Here is a 19,928-nt window from a genome sequence, read left to right as displayed (position 1 = left end):
CCGCCGGAAGCCTCCACTAGTCTCCTCCCTCAGGGTGGGGCGAAGTTTGGGCCCTTGGGGCCTATCATTTTTATCAGGCTTTAATGAGACTGGGTATTAAAGGAGAAAATGAAATGAGTTTATCTTTGGCCTAAAGTTAATCCACATTCTATTTGGATTTACCCCTCATCTAAAATAATGGTACAGTCCCACATTAGTCCCGCCCCCTGCCCCCACCCATACTTCTCCCTCCTCGCTGGCTAGGTAAATCGGCCTCTTCCGTCCTGTCGTCATCACGTCGCTCCGGAGGTAGTTCCACGCTCGGGTCCACGCCCTTCCAGCGCGCAGCTTCGCCTCCGCAGTTGCTAAGCGGCCTTGGATACCTGGCCGCAGGATGCTGGGCGGCGTCAGGTGAAGATGGTGGTCACTGGGCTTTAGGTAAGACGGACTCCGACCGTGGTGGGCCGGCCGAGGTGTTGGGAATTGGCGAGGGCCTCGCCGGACTGTCCTCGAGGCCGCTGGGCCCGTCTTAGAGAAAATCGAGGTGCGCTAGGGTAAAGTAAAAGTGGGGGGGGGCGCAGATATAGGCCCGGATCCCGGACCTCAGACTGGGCTCGAATCTAACTCGCCTTCGGCCTGGAGATGTTTAGTCATCCTACTGAGTATGAAAGAGCATTGGACAAGAAACCATAATGTGACATCCTAGTTCCATCCCCTTTTTCTAGGAATCCTGCTCTTAGGAATCTGTCCTACGGCAAAAATAATTAATGGCAGAAGCAGAAATATGTACATTTCAGTAGGATCTACGATGGCAAAAAATTGAAAAGATGCTCATGAAGATTGAGTTTATTATGGCATAACCACGCAACCACTAACCTAATCAGAAGGCAGAATACAATGTTGTATGTACACACTGTGAAAATAAGCATAGGCATGGATGGAATGGAACATGAAAAGATAGCTGTGGTGGGATCATGGGGGGATTTCTTTTTTTTTAACCTGACAAAATGATTTTAAAGTTCAACCTAAAAAATAAATATGTGGGATTAACGAGAAAAATTCTAAAACTTAAGAGTAATAAGAGAGATTAGCTCGTATCAGCACCACCAAGTATTATAACATACATATTATAAACCTGTAGTAATTAAAATAGTATGGAACTGGGCAGGAACTTACAGGCAGATAGAATATATAGAATTCATGATAAAATTCAGTTTTTAGGGATTTATTATATAGGCAAGGTGGTATTTTAAATTAGCATAGAAGGGATGGATTGGTGTCAGGAAGCTTGCTAGTAATTAAAACAATAACAAAATTAAAGCACCAAAATAAAGTCCAAATGGACTAAAATTTAAGTCTTAAAAATTTTGACATCATAAAAGTACTAGGAGAAAGCATTGTTGGATGTATTTATAATCTTAGCATGGTAAAAACTCTTCTAAAGGGCTTCCCTGGTGGCTCAGTGGTTAAGAACCTGCCTGCCAATGCAGGGGACACAGGTTCAAGCCCTGGTCCGGGAAGATCCCACATGCCGTGGAGCAACTAAGCCCATGTGCCACAACTACTGAGCTCATGTGCTGCAACTACTGAAGCCCATGTGCCTAGAGCCCATGCTCTGCAACAAGAGAAGCCACCGCAATGAGAAGCCGGCGCACCGCAACGAAGAGTAGCCCCCACTTGCCACAACTAGAGGAAGCCCGCGTGCAGCAACGAAGGCCCAACGCAGCCATAAATAAATAAATAAATTAATTAATTAAAAAATAAAAACTCTTCTAAATATGTCATGCAATCCAGAAGCCAGAAAGGAAAAGATTAATGCTTTCGACTCTATAAAATTTAAAACTTTCTGTGTGGCCTGCAAAATTCAAGCAAACTAAACCAAAAAAAACTACCAGCAGCTAAGTCTAAAGACAAATAAACTTATGGAAGTCTTTATTTAATGATCAATTAGAAAAATTTTAAACCCAATAGCAGAGTATATGAACAAGAAAAACAGAAAAAATACAAGTGGCCAATATAAACAGTGAAAGATGGCCGTCTCACTAATTTCAAAGTGCAAATAAAAATAATAAGGATTTTTTTTGCCTATCTTATTAGCAAAGATTAAAAAAATTAAAAATAAGATTGTGTGGAAACAGAAATATATTAGCATTAATGGAAGTAAAAATTAGTACAATATTTTGGAGGGCAATTTGGAAATAATTTACTTAGCCATTCAACAGGTAAGAATTTATTCTATAGATATGCAAAGTGCACAAAAACATCATGTTCAAAGATGATGTTTGTAGTATTCTTTTACTAGCAAAAATTTGGGGGAAAAAACATGTCAATTGGTATGTGAGTGGTTACATAAATTTCAGTACATCCATAAAATGGAATGCTGTGCAGCAGTTTAAAAAAAAAAAAGTGGTAGATCCACATATAGTGACATGGAAAGATGTGAAAGATCCCGGTTAGGTGAAAAAAGTGTGTTGCAGAATAGTGCATATGGTCCTATTTAGTAAATAAAACTATAAGTTACCATATGTATAAAAAGAATTTAGAAAACTATACCCCACATTTAACAGTAGTTAACAGTGAGGAATCAGGTTGGAAACATGGTTCCCCACATTGAAGCGTGATGGCAGGGCAGGGCCATGGAAGTGGGCTGATGGGAAGCCCAGGGTTTGCCTTGGGTTTCTGCAGCCGTGATTATTCATTTCACTTTCAGCCTTTGAATTGTAGGGAAATTGTAGCTAAGTTGCAGCAGTGTACCTTTTTTAAAAATAGATTTATTTAATTAATTAATTTGTTTATTTTTTGGCTCCGTTGGGTCTTCGTTGCTGTGCGCGGGCCTTCTCTATAGTTGAGCTGAGCAGGGGCTACTCTTCGTTGAGTTGCGCGGGCTTCTCACTGTGGTGGCTTCTCTTGTTGTGGAGCACGGGCTCTAGGCGCGTGGGCTTCAGTAGTTGTGGCTCGCAGGCTCTAGAGCACAGGCTCAGTAGTTGTGGTGCATGGGCTTAGTTGCTCCGCGGCATGTGGGATCTTCCCAGACCAGGGCTTGAACCCGTGTTCCCTGCATTGGCAGGAGGATTCTTAACCACTGCGCCACCAGGGAAGCCCACCTTTTCTTAATGAATTATAAGTAGACTGTTGGTTCCTTTTAGGGTCTTTCTTTTGGAATATTGTTTATTGTTTCCCTTTTTTCTGATCCCTTCTTTTTTCCATAAGGTGACCATGGAGAAAGAGCTTCGGAGCACCATTCTTTTCAATGCATACAAAAAGGAAGTATTTACCACCAGCAATGGCTATAAATCCATGCAGAAAAGACTTCGGAGTAATTGGAAGATTCAGAGGTGACCGAGTGAATTGTTTTCCCTTCTAAGTGATGATGACAGCCTGCTTATAACACTGAAAAGTCTTTATTTTCTTATGTAAAATAGATTGTTTAGGTGGGAGGAATTCCATTTAAAGGTCGTTCAGAAAAACATAAATGATTATTAAAACATATCTTTCAAAAATTGGCAATTAGCATATTATTAAGTGGTCCCCCCAAATCACAAATCAAGTAATTATTCCAGTTATACATATGCAAGTTTTTAAGAGATTAGAGGCTTTCCCCATATTTTAACTTGGGTCAGTACTTTAGTTTAGGGAAAGGAAAAATGAAAATATCTGTGTGTGTGTGTGTGTGTGTGTGTGTGTGTGTGTGTGTGTGTGGTTTTTGTTAATGGGTAAAGGATGTGTAATCATACAAGCTAATGGTAGAGCTGATTGAATTAGTAGTTGGAGGACTTCTTTATGCTCTAGTGTGGTTTAATTTGGACACCTTGGCTTATAGGTAGTGCTTGAGCATAGGCTGATGACTGGGGCAGACCTATTAGAGGGGATTCTCACTTTGGGGGAGAGGCTAGACCAGGTACCTCTAAATCCCTTCATTTCTGTGCCTCTGTAGCCTCTGATTCCATACAGTCTAGACACTAAAATAGCTCATAAATTGGTTTAAATAATGGATCTAACACTTGCTTTTAAAATCATATTTCTAGCTTAAAAGATGAAATTACATCTGAGAAGCTAACTGGAGTGAAGCTGTGGATTACAGCGGGGCCAAGGGAAAAATTTACTGCAGCTGAGGTAAGAAATATCCATAAAGAAGAAATGTAGTGAGGTAGTTAGGAGCATGGGCTCTGAAATCCCGGGCTTAAATCCCTCTTCACCACTTGACTGCCTTAAGGTGGTCACTTCATCTCTTTCTTCATCATGGAGTTGTGATGATTAACTGAGTTAATGCATGATAAGTGCCAGACACATAGTGCAGGCTAACTCAATATTAACCGTACTTCTTTGCCATGTTTTTGCTTTAAAAATAGGAAAATTCCATTTAAAATTAAGCTGTTTTTTATTCTGTTTCATGGACAGACAAAGAATCGTTAAGTGTAAAACCCAAACAAAAATAACAAGTGTTGGGCTTCCCTGGTGGCGCAGTGGCTGAGAGTCCGCCTGCCGATGCAGGGGACACGGGTTTGTGCCCCAGTCCAGGAAGATCCCACATGCTGCGGAGCGGCTCCGCAACGGAAGAGGCCACAACGGTGAGAGGCCCGTGTACCGCCAAAATAATAATAAATAAATAACAAGTATTGGCAAAGATGTGGAGAAATGGGACCCCTTGTGCACTATTGGTGGAAAGGTAAAATGGTGCAGCCACTATGGAAAACAGTATGGCGGTTCCTCAAAAAATTAATAATAGAATTATATGATCCAGCAATCCCACTTCTGGATATATATATTCAAAAGAATGGAAAGCAGCGTCTCAAAGAGGTGTTTGTACACCCATATTCATCACAGCATTATTCACAGTAGCCAAAAGGTAGAAGCAACGCAGGTGTCCACCAACAGATGATAAATAAAATGGGATCAATACATCAATGAATTATTACTCAGTCTTAAGAAAGAAGGCAGTTCCGGTACTTGCCGCGACATGCATGAATCTTGAGGACATTATGCTAAGTGAAATAAGCCAGTTACAAAAGGGCAAACGCTGTATGGTACCATTCATATGGTGTACCTAGGGTAATCAAATTCATTGTAAGTTAAAGTGGTAGTTGCCAGGACCTAGAGGGAGGAGGGAGACGGAGTTATTTTGTAATGGGTATGAAGGTTTTGTTTTGCAAGGTGAAGAGTTCTGTAGATTGTTTGTACAACATTGTGAATGTACTTAACTTTACTGAACTGTACATTTAAAAGTAGTTAAGAGGGTAGATTGTATATTATGTATATTTTACCACAGTTAAAAAAGCAAAAAACCCAGAACATAGCAAGAGCCTTTCTCACAGAGACTTGGAAGTGCTTGGTGTTCAGGGAGGGTTGTGGGGAGGAGGGAGGGAGTAGAGGCAGGGCGGGGCCGGTGTGGTCCTTAGACTTAGGTGTCCAAGGTCTCCTTCTCTTACTTTGGGTGAGGCCACGGGGAGGGGTCCACAGGGGAGCATTCCTGTTGTCCTCTTTTTTTAGATGTTGGGGGTAGGAGTTTGTTAATTAATTAATTTATTTTTGCTGCGTTGGGCCTTCGTTTCTGTGCGAGGGCTTTCTCTAGTTGTGGCAAGCGGGGGCCCCTCACTATCGCGGCCTCTCTTGTTGCAGAGCACAGGCTCTAGACGCGCAGGCTCAGTAGTTGCGGCTCACGGGCCTAGTTGCTCTGCGGCATGCGGGATCTTCCCAGACCAGGGCTCGAACCCGTGTCCCCTGCATTAGCAGGCAGATTCTCAACCACTGCACCACCAGGGAAGCCCCTGTCGTCCTTTTTTTTCTCAACCTGACTGCAAGGCCACCCTCTCATCTGGGAGGGGCATGGAGGGAGACATAACTATTTAATCAGGTTAATTGAGAGGAGGAGCAGGGATTATCATCGGGAATGTGGAGGTGACCAGCCACTCGTACCCCATGAGACCCCTCGGAAAGTACACACAGCGGGCAGTGGCCTGCAAAGGAATACTGTTGGGCTTTGGTCCCACACTCTGATAGTTTCTCTTCCACCTCCCTTCTCCAGCTAGGGCGGAAAGAGAGGTGTCCCCGTCTGGGCCAAGGAGCAAGCAGCCTCAGGAAAGCCGGGGCATCCAGAGTAAGGGCCAGAGACCCATGCCTGGGCCTTTTTCCAAGAGGAGATGAGCGCCAGGCCAAACCTTTTTTCAGGCTTTCAGGGATGGGAAGTGGCTTCCAAAAGACAAGGGCCCCTTGAGAGGCAGATTTTGTTGTTTGGAACTTTAGCCTAATGTTCTCTCACCAGACCAGCCCCTGGCACCATGTTTTTTCTTTAGAGTTGGAGTGAGGCGGGAAGGAAAGGGAGAAAAGCATTTAGCTTCTGCCTAAGAACCAACATCCTCTTGTGTTTTTATGCTTCCACTGGGCTGATCGTAGTGGTCAGCAGAGGTCTTCATCCAGGGCAGAGATCACCGCTTTCCTGGTTATCGTTGCTGGTCTCTGAGGACTTGTAAAGGGTCAGTTCACACCTCAAGGGCTATGTGATCCCTCTTTGATGTTGTCCTCCAGAAACTTCTGTGACAGAACAGACATCATATGTCTGACATTAGATGCAAGAATCAAGCTAGAGGCGAGGCTGAATTCAGAGTCTTCCCCTGTTTCCCACCTCACCTCCACTGGCTCATCACACTCGCTTAGTGGTGGTATTCAGTTATCTCCAGCAGCCCACGCCATGCTTCCCAACCCCGTCAGATCAAGGGCCACCTTATTACAAATGCCCCTTTATCATACTGAATTGAAAAGCATAGATAATGTAACTCATCACCGTTTAAAAAAAAAGTTGATGCTGTAACTATATTAAAGGGAGATGATTTATTAAAAAAAATATGAATTTCGAATTGTAAATGTATGGGCATATATACTCTAGAAGAATATGTATGTTTTAGCATGTTAATCCTTGAACTTACATACAGTTAGCACACTTCTATACCTTTGCCATTTTGAAACAAAGGCTAAATGTAAATCTAAGTGTACAGAATCACCATGAATGGGACAGCCTGTTGTGTGGAGTCCAGAATCAGTGAAGTTTTGTCTCATTTGGGAGCAAGCCATCTTGGCGATGTTAACTGTTGCGCTGTATTTTCTATATTTAGGGGATTGGGGGAGAGAATCAAATCCAGGTTGTGTGCAAGAGGAAGAGGGCCGTGCTGTAGCAGAGCTGCTTTGGGACAGTGGTTTCCCAAGTGGGATGCGTGTGATGAACCACTGGGGTGCCAGAAGGAAATTATTCATATCTTTATCATCCTTAAAAATGTCCTTTTGGGGAGTTTTTGTTTTGTTTTTGGCTACGCCACGCGGCTTGCAAGATCTTAGTTCCCCAACCAGGGATTAAACCCGGGCCCTCGGCGGTGAAAGCGCAGAGTCCTAACCACTGGACTGCCAGGGAATTCCCTGGGGAGAGTATTTTGTAATGATATAAATATACATACTTTCTATACATATTGGAGCACACATTCAAATTTTTTCCTGATGGGGTGCTTGAAGAAAGTTGAGAGACTGTTGGTCTAGACCGCCCACCCCAGGTGTTCTTAGGCTAGGTCAACAAAATCAGCCCTAGATTTTCTTCTCTCCCCAGCTTTGTGAAAGCAAGAGAGCTTTCCAAGAGATAGGTAGACAGCATGCCTTTCTTATGTGGTTTGATCAGTCAGTGACTTGAACAGAATCTGTCCCTGAGAGATGGTATGAAATGCCTTTATCCTGATATCCTTGGCTGGCAGTGAGGAAAAGGTATGATCTCTATCAGTAGTTTTCAAACAGGGATGGTTTTGCTCACTTCACACCCCCTCCCCCAACCCCAGGGGACATTTGGCAACATCTGGAGACATTTTTGATTGTCCGGAGAGGGTAGGCGCAACTAGCATCTAGTAGGTAAAGACCAGGGATGCTGCTGATTGGAGGAGACCTGTGAGCTTCCTTTAGCTAATAGTTTTCCACTTTTAGTTTGCTGTCCAGATAGTCAACTTGGAAAATGTCATTTCAGTTTGAGTATTTTGGAGCTTTATACTAAAGACAAGTGTGGAAATCCTACACAGAGAGTAAATTTTATATTATCTTAAGATAGATTTACATTTAAGTGCCTTTATAGATTTGAAGTTGTTTCTTTTTTTTTTTTTTGGCTGTGTTGGGTCTTCGTTGCTGCGTGCGGGCTTTCTCTAGTTGCAGCAGGCGAGGGCTGCTCTTCATTGCGGTGCACAGGCTTCTCATTGCGGTGGCTTCTCTTGTTGCAGAGCACGGGCTCTAGGGCACACGGGCTTCAGTAGTCGTGGCGTGCGGGCTCAGTAGTTGTGGTGCATGGGCTTAGTTGCTCCGTGGCATGTGGGATCTTCTCGGACCAGGGCTTGAACCCGTGTCCCCTGCATTGGCAGGCGGATTCTTAACCACTCTGCCACCAGGGAAGTCCCTAGTTAAGGTCTTATTCATAGTAGTTTGGGTAAGAGTCTTCAAGGTATATTCATAGATTGTTTCTTTTTCTTTGTGTAGTTTGAAGTCCTGAAGAAGTACCTTGATGGCGGTGGAGATATCCTTGTAATGCTAGGAGAGGGTGGGGAATCCAGATTTGACACCAACATTAACTTTCTCCTAGAAGAATATGGAATCATGGTTAATAACGGTAATTATTATTGTTGTTTTAATAGAGGCAGTAATTTCCTGTTTATTATTTATATCGTAGTCCTCTGGGCCTAATAGTACAATGGAAAAAGCCCTGGGCTGTGAGGGTGCATGGTCCAGGATTCTGGCCTCATCGGCAGTCTGAATTTTCTAGTGCTAGGCTTCTTCCATTTATAAAATGAGAAAGATTGCAATATAGTTCCAGGATTCCTTTCAGGTCAAAATTTGTATGTGTCTATAATATCAAACTTACTTCTAATCTAAGAAGCGCCTTCCTCTCTTTTTCCCTTAAAGATGCTGTGGTTAGAAATGTATATTATAAGTATTTCCATCCTAAAGAAGCTCTAGTTTCCAATGGAGTCTTGAATAGGTAAGCATATTGAAAACAGAAATGACTTTGCCAATGACTCTCCCCTTTCCTACATGACTCTTCCCTTCTCCCTCTCACACATTCTTTTCTCTGGCCCTTTTTCCTTTCTTGCCTTTTCTAAAAATTTTATTATATCATAGTTTATTTTATTATATTACTTCTCATCCATCAAATTACATTCCTCCCATCTTTTGAAACCTTACTCCACATCACCTTTTTGAGGATTAGAATATATTCAGTTGCAAGTAAAGAAAACCCTATTTGGATGGGATTAAACAATACAGAGACTTTATTGATTCATGTCATTGAAAAGTCGAGAACTAGGGCAGGCTTTGGGTATGGATTGACTATAATATTCATAAGGTCATCAGGGCTCCAGTTCCATTTCTCTGCAGTTCTCTTGGCTCTGCTCTCCTGTTGTGGGGGAGCTGACTAGTTTTAACAGTTCCCAAATTTGTATCCTCATGCCACACCATTTAGGGCAAGAGCATATGCCTTGGTCCCAGCATTCCCAGCAATAGTAGACCTGGGGTTTGCTGTGACAGAAGGCATAGAATGCCCTGGTGGCACAGTTATGTCATATTCTCCACCCCTGGAACCTAGGATGAAGTCAGTTTTTTCTCATCCATTGGATCCTAAAACATAAATTAAGAGATTTGAGAAAGTGAGAAATGAATGCATGAGGGGGCAACAACAGGGGCCTTCTGGGAGCTTTTCCCTATATTCCAAATGATTCATTCCACACTTGAACTTGCCAGTTACTCTGCTCGGTCTGAAGATAGAGAGTCTAGAACACAGGACTAGAATGCGGGTCTAGTACATATATGGACCTTTCCCTCAGGACTCAAGAAAGAGGAACTGATTCTTATATTTTCATGTTCACTTTTGCAGGCTTCCCAAAAGAGCTGTAGGTGTGTAGGAGTACCTTTATTTGATTTTTAAGAATGGTATTTTGAACAAGTCTGCACAGTACTTGTATCTAATTCATAGTTACTATTAATGAATGGATTGTGAAATTCCTAAATTTTTTTGTTTACTAGATTTTAATTTTTTTCTTCAAGGGAAATTAGCCGAGCTGCAGGGAAGGCAGTGCCTGGGATCATTGAAGAGGAGAGCAGTGGAAACAATGCCCAGTGAGTGTTTTCTGAGGCCACCTGAAGAGGACGTATTTGCCATTTGAAGAGTTTTCTTTTTCAAAGCGAAGCATTTTCATTTCTGATTACAAAAGTAATTCTCACCAAAAACCAGATTGATCAGTTCAAAAGGAAGAAAATAGAAGTCCTCTGGCGTAAATCCATGCCCCTCTCCCCAAAGATAATCCTTCTTAACAGTATTTAGATTTTTTTCGGGAATTCCCTGGCGGTCCAGCGGTTAGGACTCCGTGCTTCCACTGCAGGGGGCATGAGTTCAATCCCTGGTCAGGGAACTAAGATCCTGCATGCCGCACTGTGTGGCCAAAAAAATAAAAAAGGTATTCAGATTTTTTAATTTTTTTTCATATATAAAAATAGAGTTAGGTACTTTATCCTTTTTATGACTGGATTAAACTGGATGTATCCTAATCTACTCAATCTCCTATTATTGAACATTTAGGTAGTTTATAATATTTTGGTTTAATAATACCACCTAACATTCACTGAGCACTTACTGTGTCACAGGCATGTATGATTACCTCATTTAATCCTCACAACAACCTATAAGGTTGTTGACAAGATAACAGTTTAATTGCCCAAGCTCACTTGACTAGTAAGTGTCAGAACTGAGTTTCAAACCTAGGCAGTCTGCTCTAGGGCCTGTACTCTTAACTTCTTTTCCTTACTGTTATTATAAACAGTTTTATATTATCATAAATAACGAAGCACAAAGTGAACGTCTTTGTATGTACAATTTGTGCACTTAATGCTAATATCTTAGTAGGCCAGATTCTTAGCATTACCAAATGTGATGCATTGCCAAGTCACCCTCCAGGCTTTTGTAACATTTACAGTCCCTATGAACGTGCCCCTTTTCCCTCTCTTGCCAGCATGGAATATTCTGTTGAAAATGATACCACTTTATTTTAACTTGCAATTCTTTTTTCTTTTTTTTAATACATTTATTTATTTTTATTTATTTTATTTTTGGCTGCGTTGGGTCTTCGTTGCTGTTCGTGGGCTTTCTCTAGTTGCGGAGAGCCGGGGCTACTCTCCGTTGCGGTGCGCGGGCTTCTCATTGTGGTGGCTTCTCTTGTTGGGAGCACAGGCTCTAGGCACGTGGGCTCTAGAGCGCAGGCTCAGTAGCTGTGGTGCACGGGATTAGTTGCTCCGCGGTATGTGGGATCTTCCTGGGCCAGGGCTCGAACCCATGTCCCCTGTGTTGGCAGGCGGATTCTTAACCACTGCGCCACCAGGGAAGCCCCAATTCTTTGATTATTATGAATGGGATGGCTTTTAAAGTCTACTGGCTGATTGTATTTATTCTGTGAATTTCCTGCTCACTGCTTTTTTGCCTGTTTTTCTATTGATGGTTTGTCTTTCTTATTCACTTATAAGACCTCCATGTGTTGCAAATGTTTTTCCCAGTTTACCTTTTTACTTTGGGGTATTTTGCCCCATAGAAGTTGAATGTTTTTGTATAATTAAAGCATATTACAAAGCTCTAGTAGTTAGAATAATGTGATACTAATACAGAAATAGTGAAAAATAAATTAAAAAATTAGAATCAGATCCAAAATATGTGGAAGGTAGGGGTTATTAGTTTATAGTTAAAGTGACATTTCAAATTATTGGGGAATGAATGGTATAATTTTTTTTTTTTTTTTTTTTTTTTTGCGGTACGCGGGCCTCTCACTGTGTGGCCTCTCCCGTTGTGGAGCACAGGCTCCAGACGCGCAGGCTCAGTGGCCATGGCTCACGGGCCCAGCCGCTCTGCGGCATGTGGGATCTTCCCGGACCGGGGCACGAACCCACGTCCCCTGCATTGGCAGGTGGACTCTCAACCACTGTGCCACCAGGGAAGCCCTGGTATAATTTTGGCTAATCATTTGGAAAAACATTTCCATTTTCATGCCACGCCCCAAAATATATTTCAGATGGATTAAATCTTTAAATATTAAAAATGAAACCATAAAAAGCACTAAAAGAAACTATAGGTGAATGTTTTGTAATCTTAGAGTACAAAAGACCTTTCTTAGTATGAAACCAAGGTAAAGTCATAAAGAGGAAAATGTATAGCAACATATATCATAAGTTGACATTTTTGACATTCAAGAATCACAATCTGATTCTTGGTGAATAAGTGAAAGAACTGTGGACTTGGAGTTAGAAGGACTTTGAAGTTCCTGACTTCATGCCTTACTTGCAGCGTGACCCAGGGCAAAGTAGCTCTTAGCTTCAGTTGCCATATCTGTGTAATGGGGACAGTATTAATCTTACAAAGTTCTTGGGAAACTCCAGTGTGGCAGTACGTGTGGAAGTGCTCTGTAAGGTAGAGGGCATTGTACCTTACCTGTGATGTGACCATCATTACTTCCTCAGTAGTTGTCGTGAAGGGCAGATGGCAGGTTGTTAATTTCCTGGGTCATCCCGGAAGCAGCACAGTGTCTTGGGAGGCTTTGAGGTGGGATAAGCAGTCCTGCTTTGTGCTTTGAAATGTCTTGACCTAATGGAGTCTCAAGCTCTCATTTAGCCCCATTTTTTATCATGTCCCTTTTTCCTTCTCTTACTCAGCCGTAGCCGCACTGACTTTGTTCTAATTCCTTAAGTATGCCAAGCTCTGTCTCACCTTAGGGCCTTCACATATCTGCTCCCTCTTCCAGGAATATACTCTCCCAGCTAATCTTACTCATTCACACTTGGTTAGAAAAACTCCTGTATTTGTTTTGGGGGTGGGTGTTTAACCTTATGCTTAAAGTCTTATCAAAATGTCAGTCTGATTGATTTCTTAGTAATAATAAAAGAAATAGAGGAGTGTAAATAATAGCTTGACAATTTCTGTCGTATAATCATTCTACCTTCCTCCTTAAGAATTATCTCCCTTGAGTGCATTTGGGGAAGGTGTGGGGAAGAATGTGCCCTGACATCCACAGAACTATTTCTCCCACTTACCTTTTCTTCCTCCTTGGCAACTGCCCGTTTTTTTCTGTTCTTGTCCTGGAAATCATGGGCTGCACCCCCCTTACTGGGATACTACTGGGGTAGGGGCGGAAGGAGGAGAATGAGGAACATGGGGCAGGTACCACTTCTCAACCATGATGAGACACAGAAGTCATAGCGGTAGGTGAGACTTTACTGAAGGGATGGGGAAAACTAACACTGGAAGGAAATAATTTAAAACTTAAGCTAAAAAGAATGGTCTAAGAGAAAGGAAAATTAAAATCTTCATAAGGAACTCTTCATGGGTATTCCCTCTGCCCATTCCCCCTCCCCCCTGCCCTGGTTTCCAGTTGTAATGCTTTGGTTTTAAGATTCTCGTTTCTTTCCTTTCTGAGGACACTTCCTTCAAACAAATACCTTTGCAGAGCTCCATTTTTCTTTCACTAAAACCCTAGCCCCTCCTGCAGGGGTTGACCTCCTCTAGGTCTGCACCCCACCCTTATCCCCTCCATCCCACACCCTTTCTAGGAGTACATTGCCCCAAGTACTGATTCACTCAAGACACTCGCAGTCTTTGCTAGGACAGTGGAGAGTAGAGGAGGGACTCCAAAGCAGGTCTGTGTAAAAGTGTCCAATGTGAGATAAATATATGCCTCTATTGATAGAAGCACTCAACAGGTAGCATACCCTTCTGATGACAGATACTCATTCTTAGAGATAACATCAGTCAAATTTATAAGGGAGAGGAAAGTATTTACATCTACGACATTGTTACACAGAGCAGGCTCATGTATAGCTCTGGTTCAGTTCTTAGATGAGGCCCCCTCTTCTTCCTCTTCCTCCGTTGGGGCTACTTTAGTTCTTCCAGTTACAGTCATTTACACATACGATTGTAAATTGTTAATTTATACTCACATTTCTTAAAATGCTTTATTAAACCTGTAGCTAGAGTGATACTAATTTTAAGTTAACAAACCAAAGCTTATAGAATATTTTCTGTTTGTTTGTGACTTGCTCAAGAAACACTGAGATTACCTTCAAAAAATTTTTATTCATTAAAAAAAAACCTTGAATATTTCTTTATTTCTTTCAGGGCTCTCACCTTTGTCTATCCTTTTGGTGCCACATTGAGTGTCATGAAACCAGCAGTGGCTGTTCTGTCCACAGGCTCTGTCTGTTTCCCACTTAACAGACCCATCCTGGCTTTCTATCACTCGAAGGTACAGCCTTTCTTAGATAAGGGTGGATATGTAATTTTTATTACTGAAATAGTAAGAACTACTTTAGTTTCCATGGGGTTTCATATATTTTCTCTTTTTTTTTTTGGCTGCGCCACTATGTGGGATCTTAGTTCCCCGACCAGGGATTGAACTCATGCCCCCTGCAGTGGAAGCTTGGAGTCCTAAACACTGGACCACCAGGGAACTCCCATATTTTCTCATTGGTCTTCACAATAGTCCTGCGAAGTAGGATTTCAATGAACTACCTTTTACTTACGGGGAAACAGTGGATTGTCCAGTCATTGATGGAATCAAGACTACACCTAGCTCTTATTCTAGATCCAAAGCCTTTCCACTGTAGCATGAGGCCACTGTAGTATAACTGTCTCTGACTACCAGCTCTCACCCTCAGTGTAAGAGAATCCATTCAGAGAAAGGTTGAGTTAGCAACCTGTACCACAGTGCACAGAATTGTGCTGCTGGTATTTTAGTGCATCCCAGGAAGACATACCAGAAGACTAGGTGTTCAATTCTCATCCTGGAAACCCCACAAAATGTGGGAACAGGTGGTCCCAGAGGACACAGCCGTCCTCATTATCACCCCACGTATCCACTGCCTTTGAATTCATGTTTGCTGAATTCACCTTCATCTGTCTACCAAGACTTGGAATTCACCAGCTGACCTCTCAGTTTTTCTCCAGAGACTTGCATGTCTCTAGCTACACATGATTCTGTTTTTCTTTGTGGGACCTAAGTATTACTTTTCCCTCTCATATTTAAAAGCTCTGACGTCATTTTTATTAGGAAGTAAATAAATGTCTACGCTGTGTTTGAAAGATGATATTTAGACAAAATTGGTATAGCTATTAATGGTAGTTAGTCTCTCCTAAACAGCAGGAAATACTGTTTTAAAATTAAACTGTTATTGGACTTCCCTGGTGGTCTAGTGATTAAGACTCTGTGCTTCCACTGCAAGGGGCACAGGTTCGATCCCTGATCTGGGAACTAAGATCCCGCATGCCCCACGGCACGGCCAAAAAAAACCAAATTAACGTGTTGTTAAATGATTCAAGACGTGGAAATAACTGTTTACATTAAATGTCTGTTTATAGGCACAAAAGTAATGAGACACCATCTTAAGGGGCCTCTGGTAGTATAATACTAGAACTGTTATAATTATTTGATTTTCTAACTGTGCACAGAGATTTTACCTGGCTTAATCAGTGGATTTATATGGAGCATCTGTTGGGTACAGAATTCTGTGCTAAGTGTGGTGATTCTTCTAGAATGCATGAGATTATCATGTGCTCATTGCCTAGCTATTTAAAGCCCATTTTCTCCTCCTGATAGGCTTTCAGTCCTGCCTTATAAACACAATCTTTCAGAGAGGTTGTTGCCTGTCACTCTTGTTGGTGAGATGAAGCAGTGATCCCAGGGAGAGGCTCCATCTGGAACCCATAGCAGCGCCAGGCTAGCACCGGGGGCGTTCTGCCTCCTTGCCCAGGGCCATTGCCTTCCTTGAGCTTATCATGGTCCTTTCTAGGTCTTTGGTTTACTGGGATAGACTCATTAACATTGAAGGAGCAAATTGGTCCTTGAGTAGACATACTCTTATTTAATTGGAACAAATTATAGACAGATGCTGGAAAAGGAAGCTGAAGACAATGGTAGAATCAGTCAGGACAGAATAAAAGGATTAAAAGACGATGTATAATCTATTTGAAATAAATGAGGTAGGGAAAAGAAAATACAGTTGACTCTTGAGCAGTGCAGGGGTTTGAGGTGCCAGCCCTCTGCACAGTGGAAAATCGTGTGTCACAGAGTCAGTCCTCTGTATATGCGGTTGTGCATCTGCGAATTCAACCAACCACGGATTGTGTAGTACAGTACTCTTTACTATTGAAAAAAATTCGCTAGTAAGTGGGCCCATGCAGTTCAAACCCATGTTGTTCAAGGGTCAACTGTATACTAAGGAAAAGATAATATAAATCTGACTGTGAGTAGAGGTGTAGGTGTTTACTCACCTACAGGGATTCAAATCGCAGCCCAGTTCATTTAGTCACGTCCCGGCTATTTCTATAGAATTCCACCCAATTCACTTCCTATTCTCAGTAACCTATCTGTTTGCAGTGGTTATGGTATAGTAATCATATTATTTTTCCTCTGAAGCATTTGCTTTTAATGTGGGACAGGTCAGAGTTTGTTTTGCAAATTTTGTTTTATTTACAGAATTTGTGCATTTGTAGCTCAGCAACTCTGCTTAGGTGTCATTCTTTCCCAGCGTGGTTGCAGTTGTGCCTGTTCTCTGTATGCGATGTTGCTAGAAAATCTGATTTCATTTTGTGTTTTTAATATTGCACTGTTTTTTTTCTCATTACAAAAATAATACATGCTCATTGTAGAAAATTTTTAAATGCAGAGATGCACTACTCTGAGGCAGCCCAGGCTGACGTTTTGATCATTTTCTCCCACTTTTGCTTGTGCCTCATTTTTGTTTACTTGCCTCACAGGCTTTAAACTCCAATAGCTGTACAACTGATGGTACACTTTTTTTTTAGCCTAATGTTATGACAGAAGCATTTTCCCATATTATTGAGAAACCTTTCTAATATATAATTTAACAACTGGGGGAGGTTCCATTATTCTTAACCATATTTCTGTGGGTGGACATTTGGATTTGTTTCTAATCTTTTGTGATTATGACTATAAAGTTCTGCAGAGTTTTTGGTATATTTTATACTGCTTTGTTGCATTTGTTGACAGTTTCAGCAACGTTGTGTCAAAGAAGTTACTTCACTAAACCTGACCAACACTGTTTGTAGTCATGTTTTTCTTATTAATCTGATAGGAAAAAGTACTTTGTTTTGATTTTTAAAAATTACTAATATTAAATTTTTTATTATTAACCAGTCGTTTCTTTTGTGAATTTTTCATGCTTGTGGCTTAGTTTTCTGTTTGGATCTTAAATACTGTTTTTTGGTATTCATAAATGTCTAAATCTTTATAGATTATCTATGGATTTGTCTGTTTTTTCCTTTAAGATTGTGATATTCATTTATAATTTCACTAACAATGGGGAAAATAGTGTCGAATGAATTTACACTGCTTTCTATTAATGTCAAATTGAAGGGTATAGAAGTGTCTAAATTGAGAAGCAGGTTGGAATATAGTTGTTATCATAATTGACATTTCTAGACCATTAAAATACCCATGTGAATTGGCATTTCTCAGTATATAAGACATTTGCTCACATGGTTGTAATGATAAGTGTTTGGGGACTGAAATGCACGTGGTACATTTTGCGGTCTGAATATCTGACACTGCTTTGTCAGCAACAGAACCAAGGTGGGAAACTGGCAGTGCTTGGCTCATGTCACATGTTCAGTGACCAATATTTGGATAAAGAAGAAAACAGCAAAATCATGGTAAGCTCTTCTCTTTTATCTAATGAATAATATGTATGATTTTCCTGTCATTAAAAAAAAAAGTACTGCTGAGTTCATCTAGTCATTTAAAACCAGCTATTCAGAACCCATTATACACCAGGCACTAAGGATACAAAGATGAGTCAGGCATAGTCTCTGCTCTAAAAAAGTATATAGGACACTGAGACAGAATGTGAGAGACAGAGAATTAAATCCAGAAGGCCGTGGCGAGCGTTTCTAAGCACACCACCCCGGGCTGGGAGCCACCCTGGAGAAGTGGGGAGGAGCAGATCCAAGCAGGGCCTCCCGTATAGAGCCTAGGAACTCAAACTTTCTTCGAAAAGCCACGGAGAGCCCTTGTAGAGTGTCCAGCAGCCTTGGGCATAGTCAGATCTGTGAGTGCAGAAGATGGAAGGGAGAGGGCAATCTGGAGCCAGTTAGGAGGCTGGCAGAGAAGGAACAAGGACCTGAATGAAGGCAGGGAAGGTGTGAGTGGGGGGAGGGGCTGGCCAGCACGAGTGGGATTTAGGAGGGGTTATGATAGGACTGTCCCTGATTGAGGCGGGGAAGGAGGGAAAGGCATGGTAAATGCAAAGGAAGCATGTCCTGTGAAGGGTGACGGGGTGCAGGCCAGAGCTAGATGTTGGCGTGATGCCGGTGACTCACTCAACCAGAGGGAGAAGGTCCCGCTGAGCTTTCTCATTAATGAAATAAGTTCCTTCAGCCTTAAAGATTATTGTCTTATTGAGAGATTGATTTAAGATCTTGTTTCCGGGAATTCCCTGGCGGTCCGGTGGTTAGGACTCTGCACTTTCACTGCCGAGGGCTTGGTTTCAGTCCCTGGTTGGGGAACTAAGATCCCACAAGCTGTGAGCTGTTGCCAAAAAAAAAAAAAAGGATCTTGTTTCTGTAGAATCTACACAAAGTTCCAACGTGTTTATCACATTCTGGGGGCATCTTGTTATATTGTACCTTTTTTTTTTTTTTTTTTTGCGGTACACGGGCCTGTCACTGTTGTGGCCTCTCCCGTTGTGGAGCACAGGCTCCAGACGCGCAGGCTCAGCGGCCATGGCTCACGGGCCCAGCCGCTCCGCGGCACGTGAGATCCTCCCGGACCGGGGCACGAACCCGTGTCCCCTGCATCGGCAGGCGGACTCTCAACCACTGCGCCACCAGGGAAGCCCTATATTGTACTTTTTAAGTCCAGACTGTCATCAGCACATTACACAGGGATTGTTTCAGAACAGTGAACAAATTTTAATAAATTCTGGCTGGTGATTAAAGGTTAGAGTGCCCTAAGATAAATGATAAATTTCCATTAATAAAAATGGCACTAGGGTAAGGAAAACTTTGCAGTTTTTATATGATTTCACCAAGATAAGGGTGGCTACCCTTTTTCAAATCACTGGTGTGTATTCTCTTTCCCTTTATCATTTTTCTTGATTGGTTTTATTCTCTAGTCCTGCCCTCAGCTTTCTCAAATAACCAAATGGGTAATTCTGTGTTTATTTTTTTATATTTAGGACGTTGTTTTCCAGTGGCTCACAACAGGAGACATCCACCTAAACCAGATTGATGCTGAGGACCCAGAGGTAGGAGGTTGTGAATCATTAAAGGAAAACTTTGAAATGAAAAATGGGTCCAGCTTCTCAGCACCACTTCTAACAGTTCCAAAAGAATATCTATCTCTTACTTTATCTGTTAGACAGATGGCAAGAAGTGAAGCTTTTTAAATTTACTTATTTATTTTTGGCTGTGTTGGGTCTTCGTTTCTGTGCGAGGGCTTTCTCTAGTTGTGGCAAGCGGGGGCCACTCACTATCGCGGCCTCTTTTCTTGTGGAGCACAGGCTCCAGACGCGCAGGCTCGGTAGGTGTGGCTCACGGGCCCAGTTGCTCCACGGCATGTGGGATCTTCCCAGACCAGGGCTCGAACCCATGTCCCCTGCGTTAGCAGGCAGATTCTCAACCACCGCGCCACCAGGGAAGCCCAAGAAGTGATGCTTTTTGGCGAGACGAAGGCCATGTTGTAAAAAAATAATCAATGAATTATATAATTCGTCGTAGAGCTCAGTGGGGTGGGAGCCTCTGTCTGTATATGTAATAATTGGAATTTAATGTATGCTGTCTGGCCCAAACTTTCAGAGTCAGTATCTGTAGAGAAATACTTCTTTCAAAAATATGAAGGATATAAAAATAATTTTTTCATGAAGAAACAAAGATCATCAGAATTTAAGTTTTA

General features: G+C 42.0%; 1 protein-coding gene across 4 annotated transcripts in view; it reads left to right on the top strand.

Annotated features, from left to right (window-relative positions):
* Positions 1–304: 304 nt before the first annotated feature.
* IFT52 (intraflagellar transport 52) overlaps positions 305–19,928 on the top strand; it is a 32,690-nt gene continuing 13,066 nt past the window's right edge. Inside the window, exons 1-9 of one of the 4 annotated variants that reach the window (XM_029221548.1) lie at positions 305–417; positions 3,190–3,314; positions 4,005–4,092; positions 8,473–8,602; positions 8,896–8,971; positions 10,033–10,104; positions 14,138–14,264; positions 17,603–17,689; positions 19,213–19,281. In XM_029221548.1, the coding sequence (XP_029077381.1) occupies positions 3,196–3,314; positions 4,005–4,092; positions 8,473–8,602; positions 8,896–8,971; positions 10,033–10,104; positions 14,138–14,264; positions 17,603–17,689; positions 19,213–19,281 (768 nt within the window). In that variant the 5' untranslated portion in view covers positions 305–417; positions 3,190–3,195. Of the gene's footprint in view, positions 418–3,189; positions 3,315–4,004; positions 4,093–8,472; positions 8,603–8,895; positions 8,972–10,032; positions 10,105–14,137; positions 14,265–17,596; positions 17,690–19,212; positions 19,282–19,928 lie in introns of those variants that run through there. The other 3 variants (XM_029221547.1, XM_029221551.1, XM_029221550.1) reach the window with 3 other exon arrangements.

Source organism: Monodon monoceros, unplaced genomic scaffold (genome assembly GCF_005190385.1).
Source record: "Monodon monoceros isolate NGI ecotype Baffin Bay Population unplaced genomic scaffold, NGI_Narwhal_1 Super_Scaffold_13, whole genome shotgun sequence".
NCBI lineage: Eukaryota > Metazoa > Chordata > Mammalia > Artiodactyla > Monodontidae > Monodon > Monodon monoceros.
The sequence above is the reverse complement of the archived record's forward strand: the minus strand, read 5'-3'. Positions and strand labels throughout refer to the sequence as shown.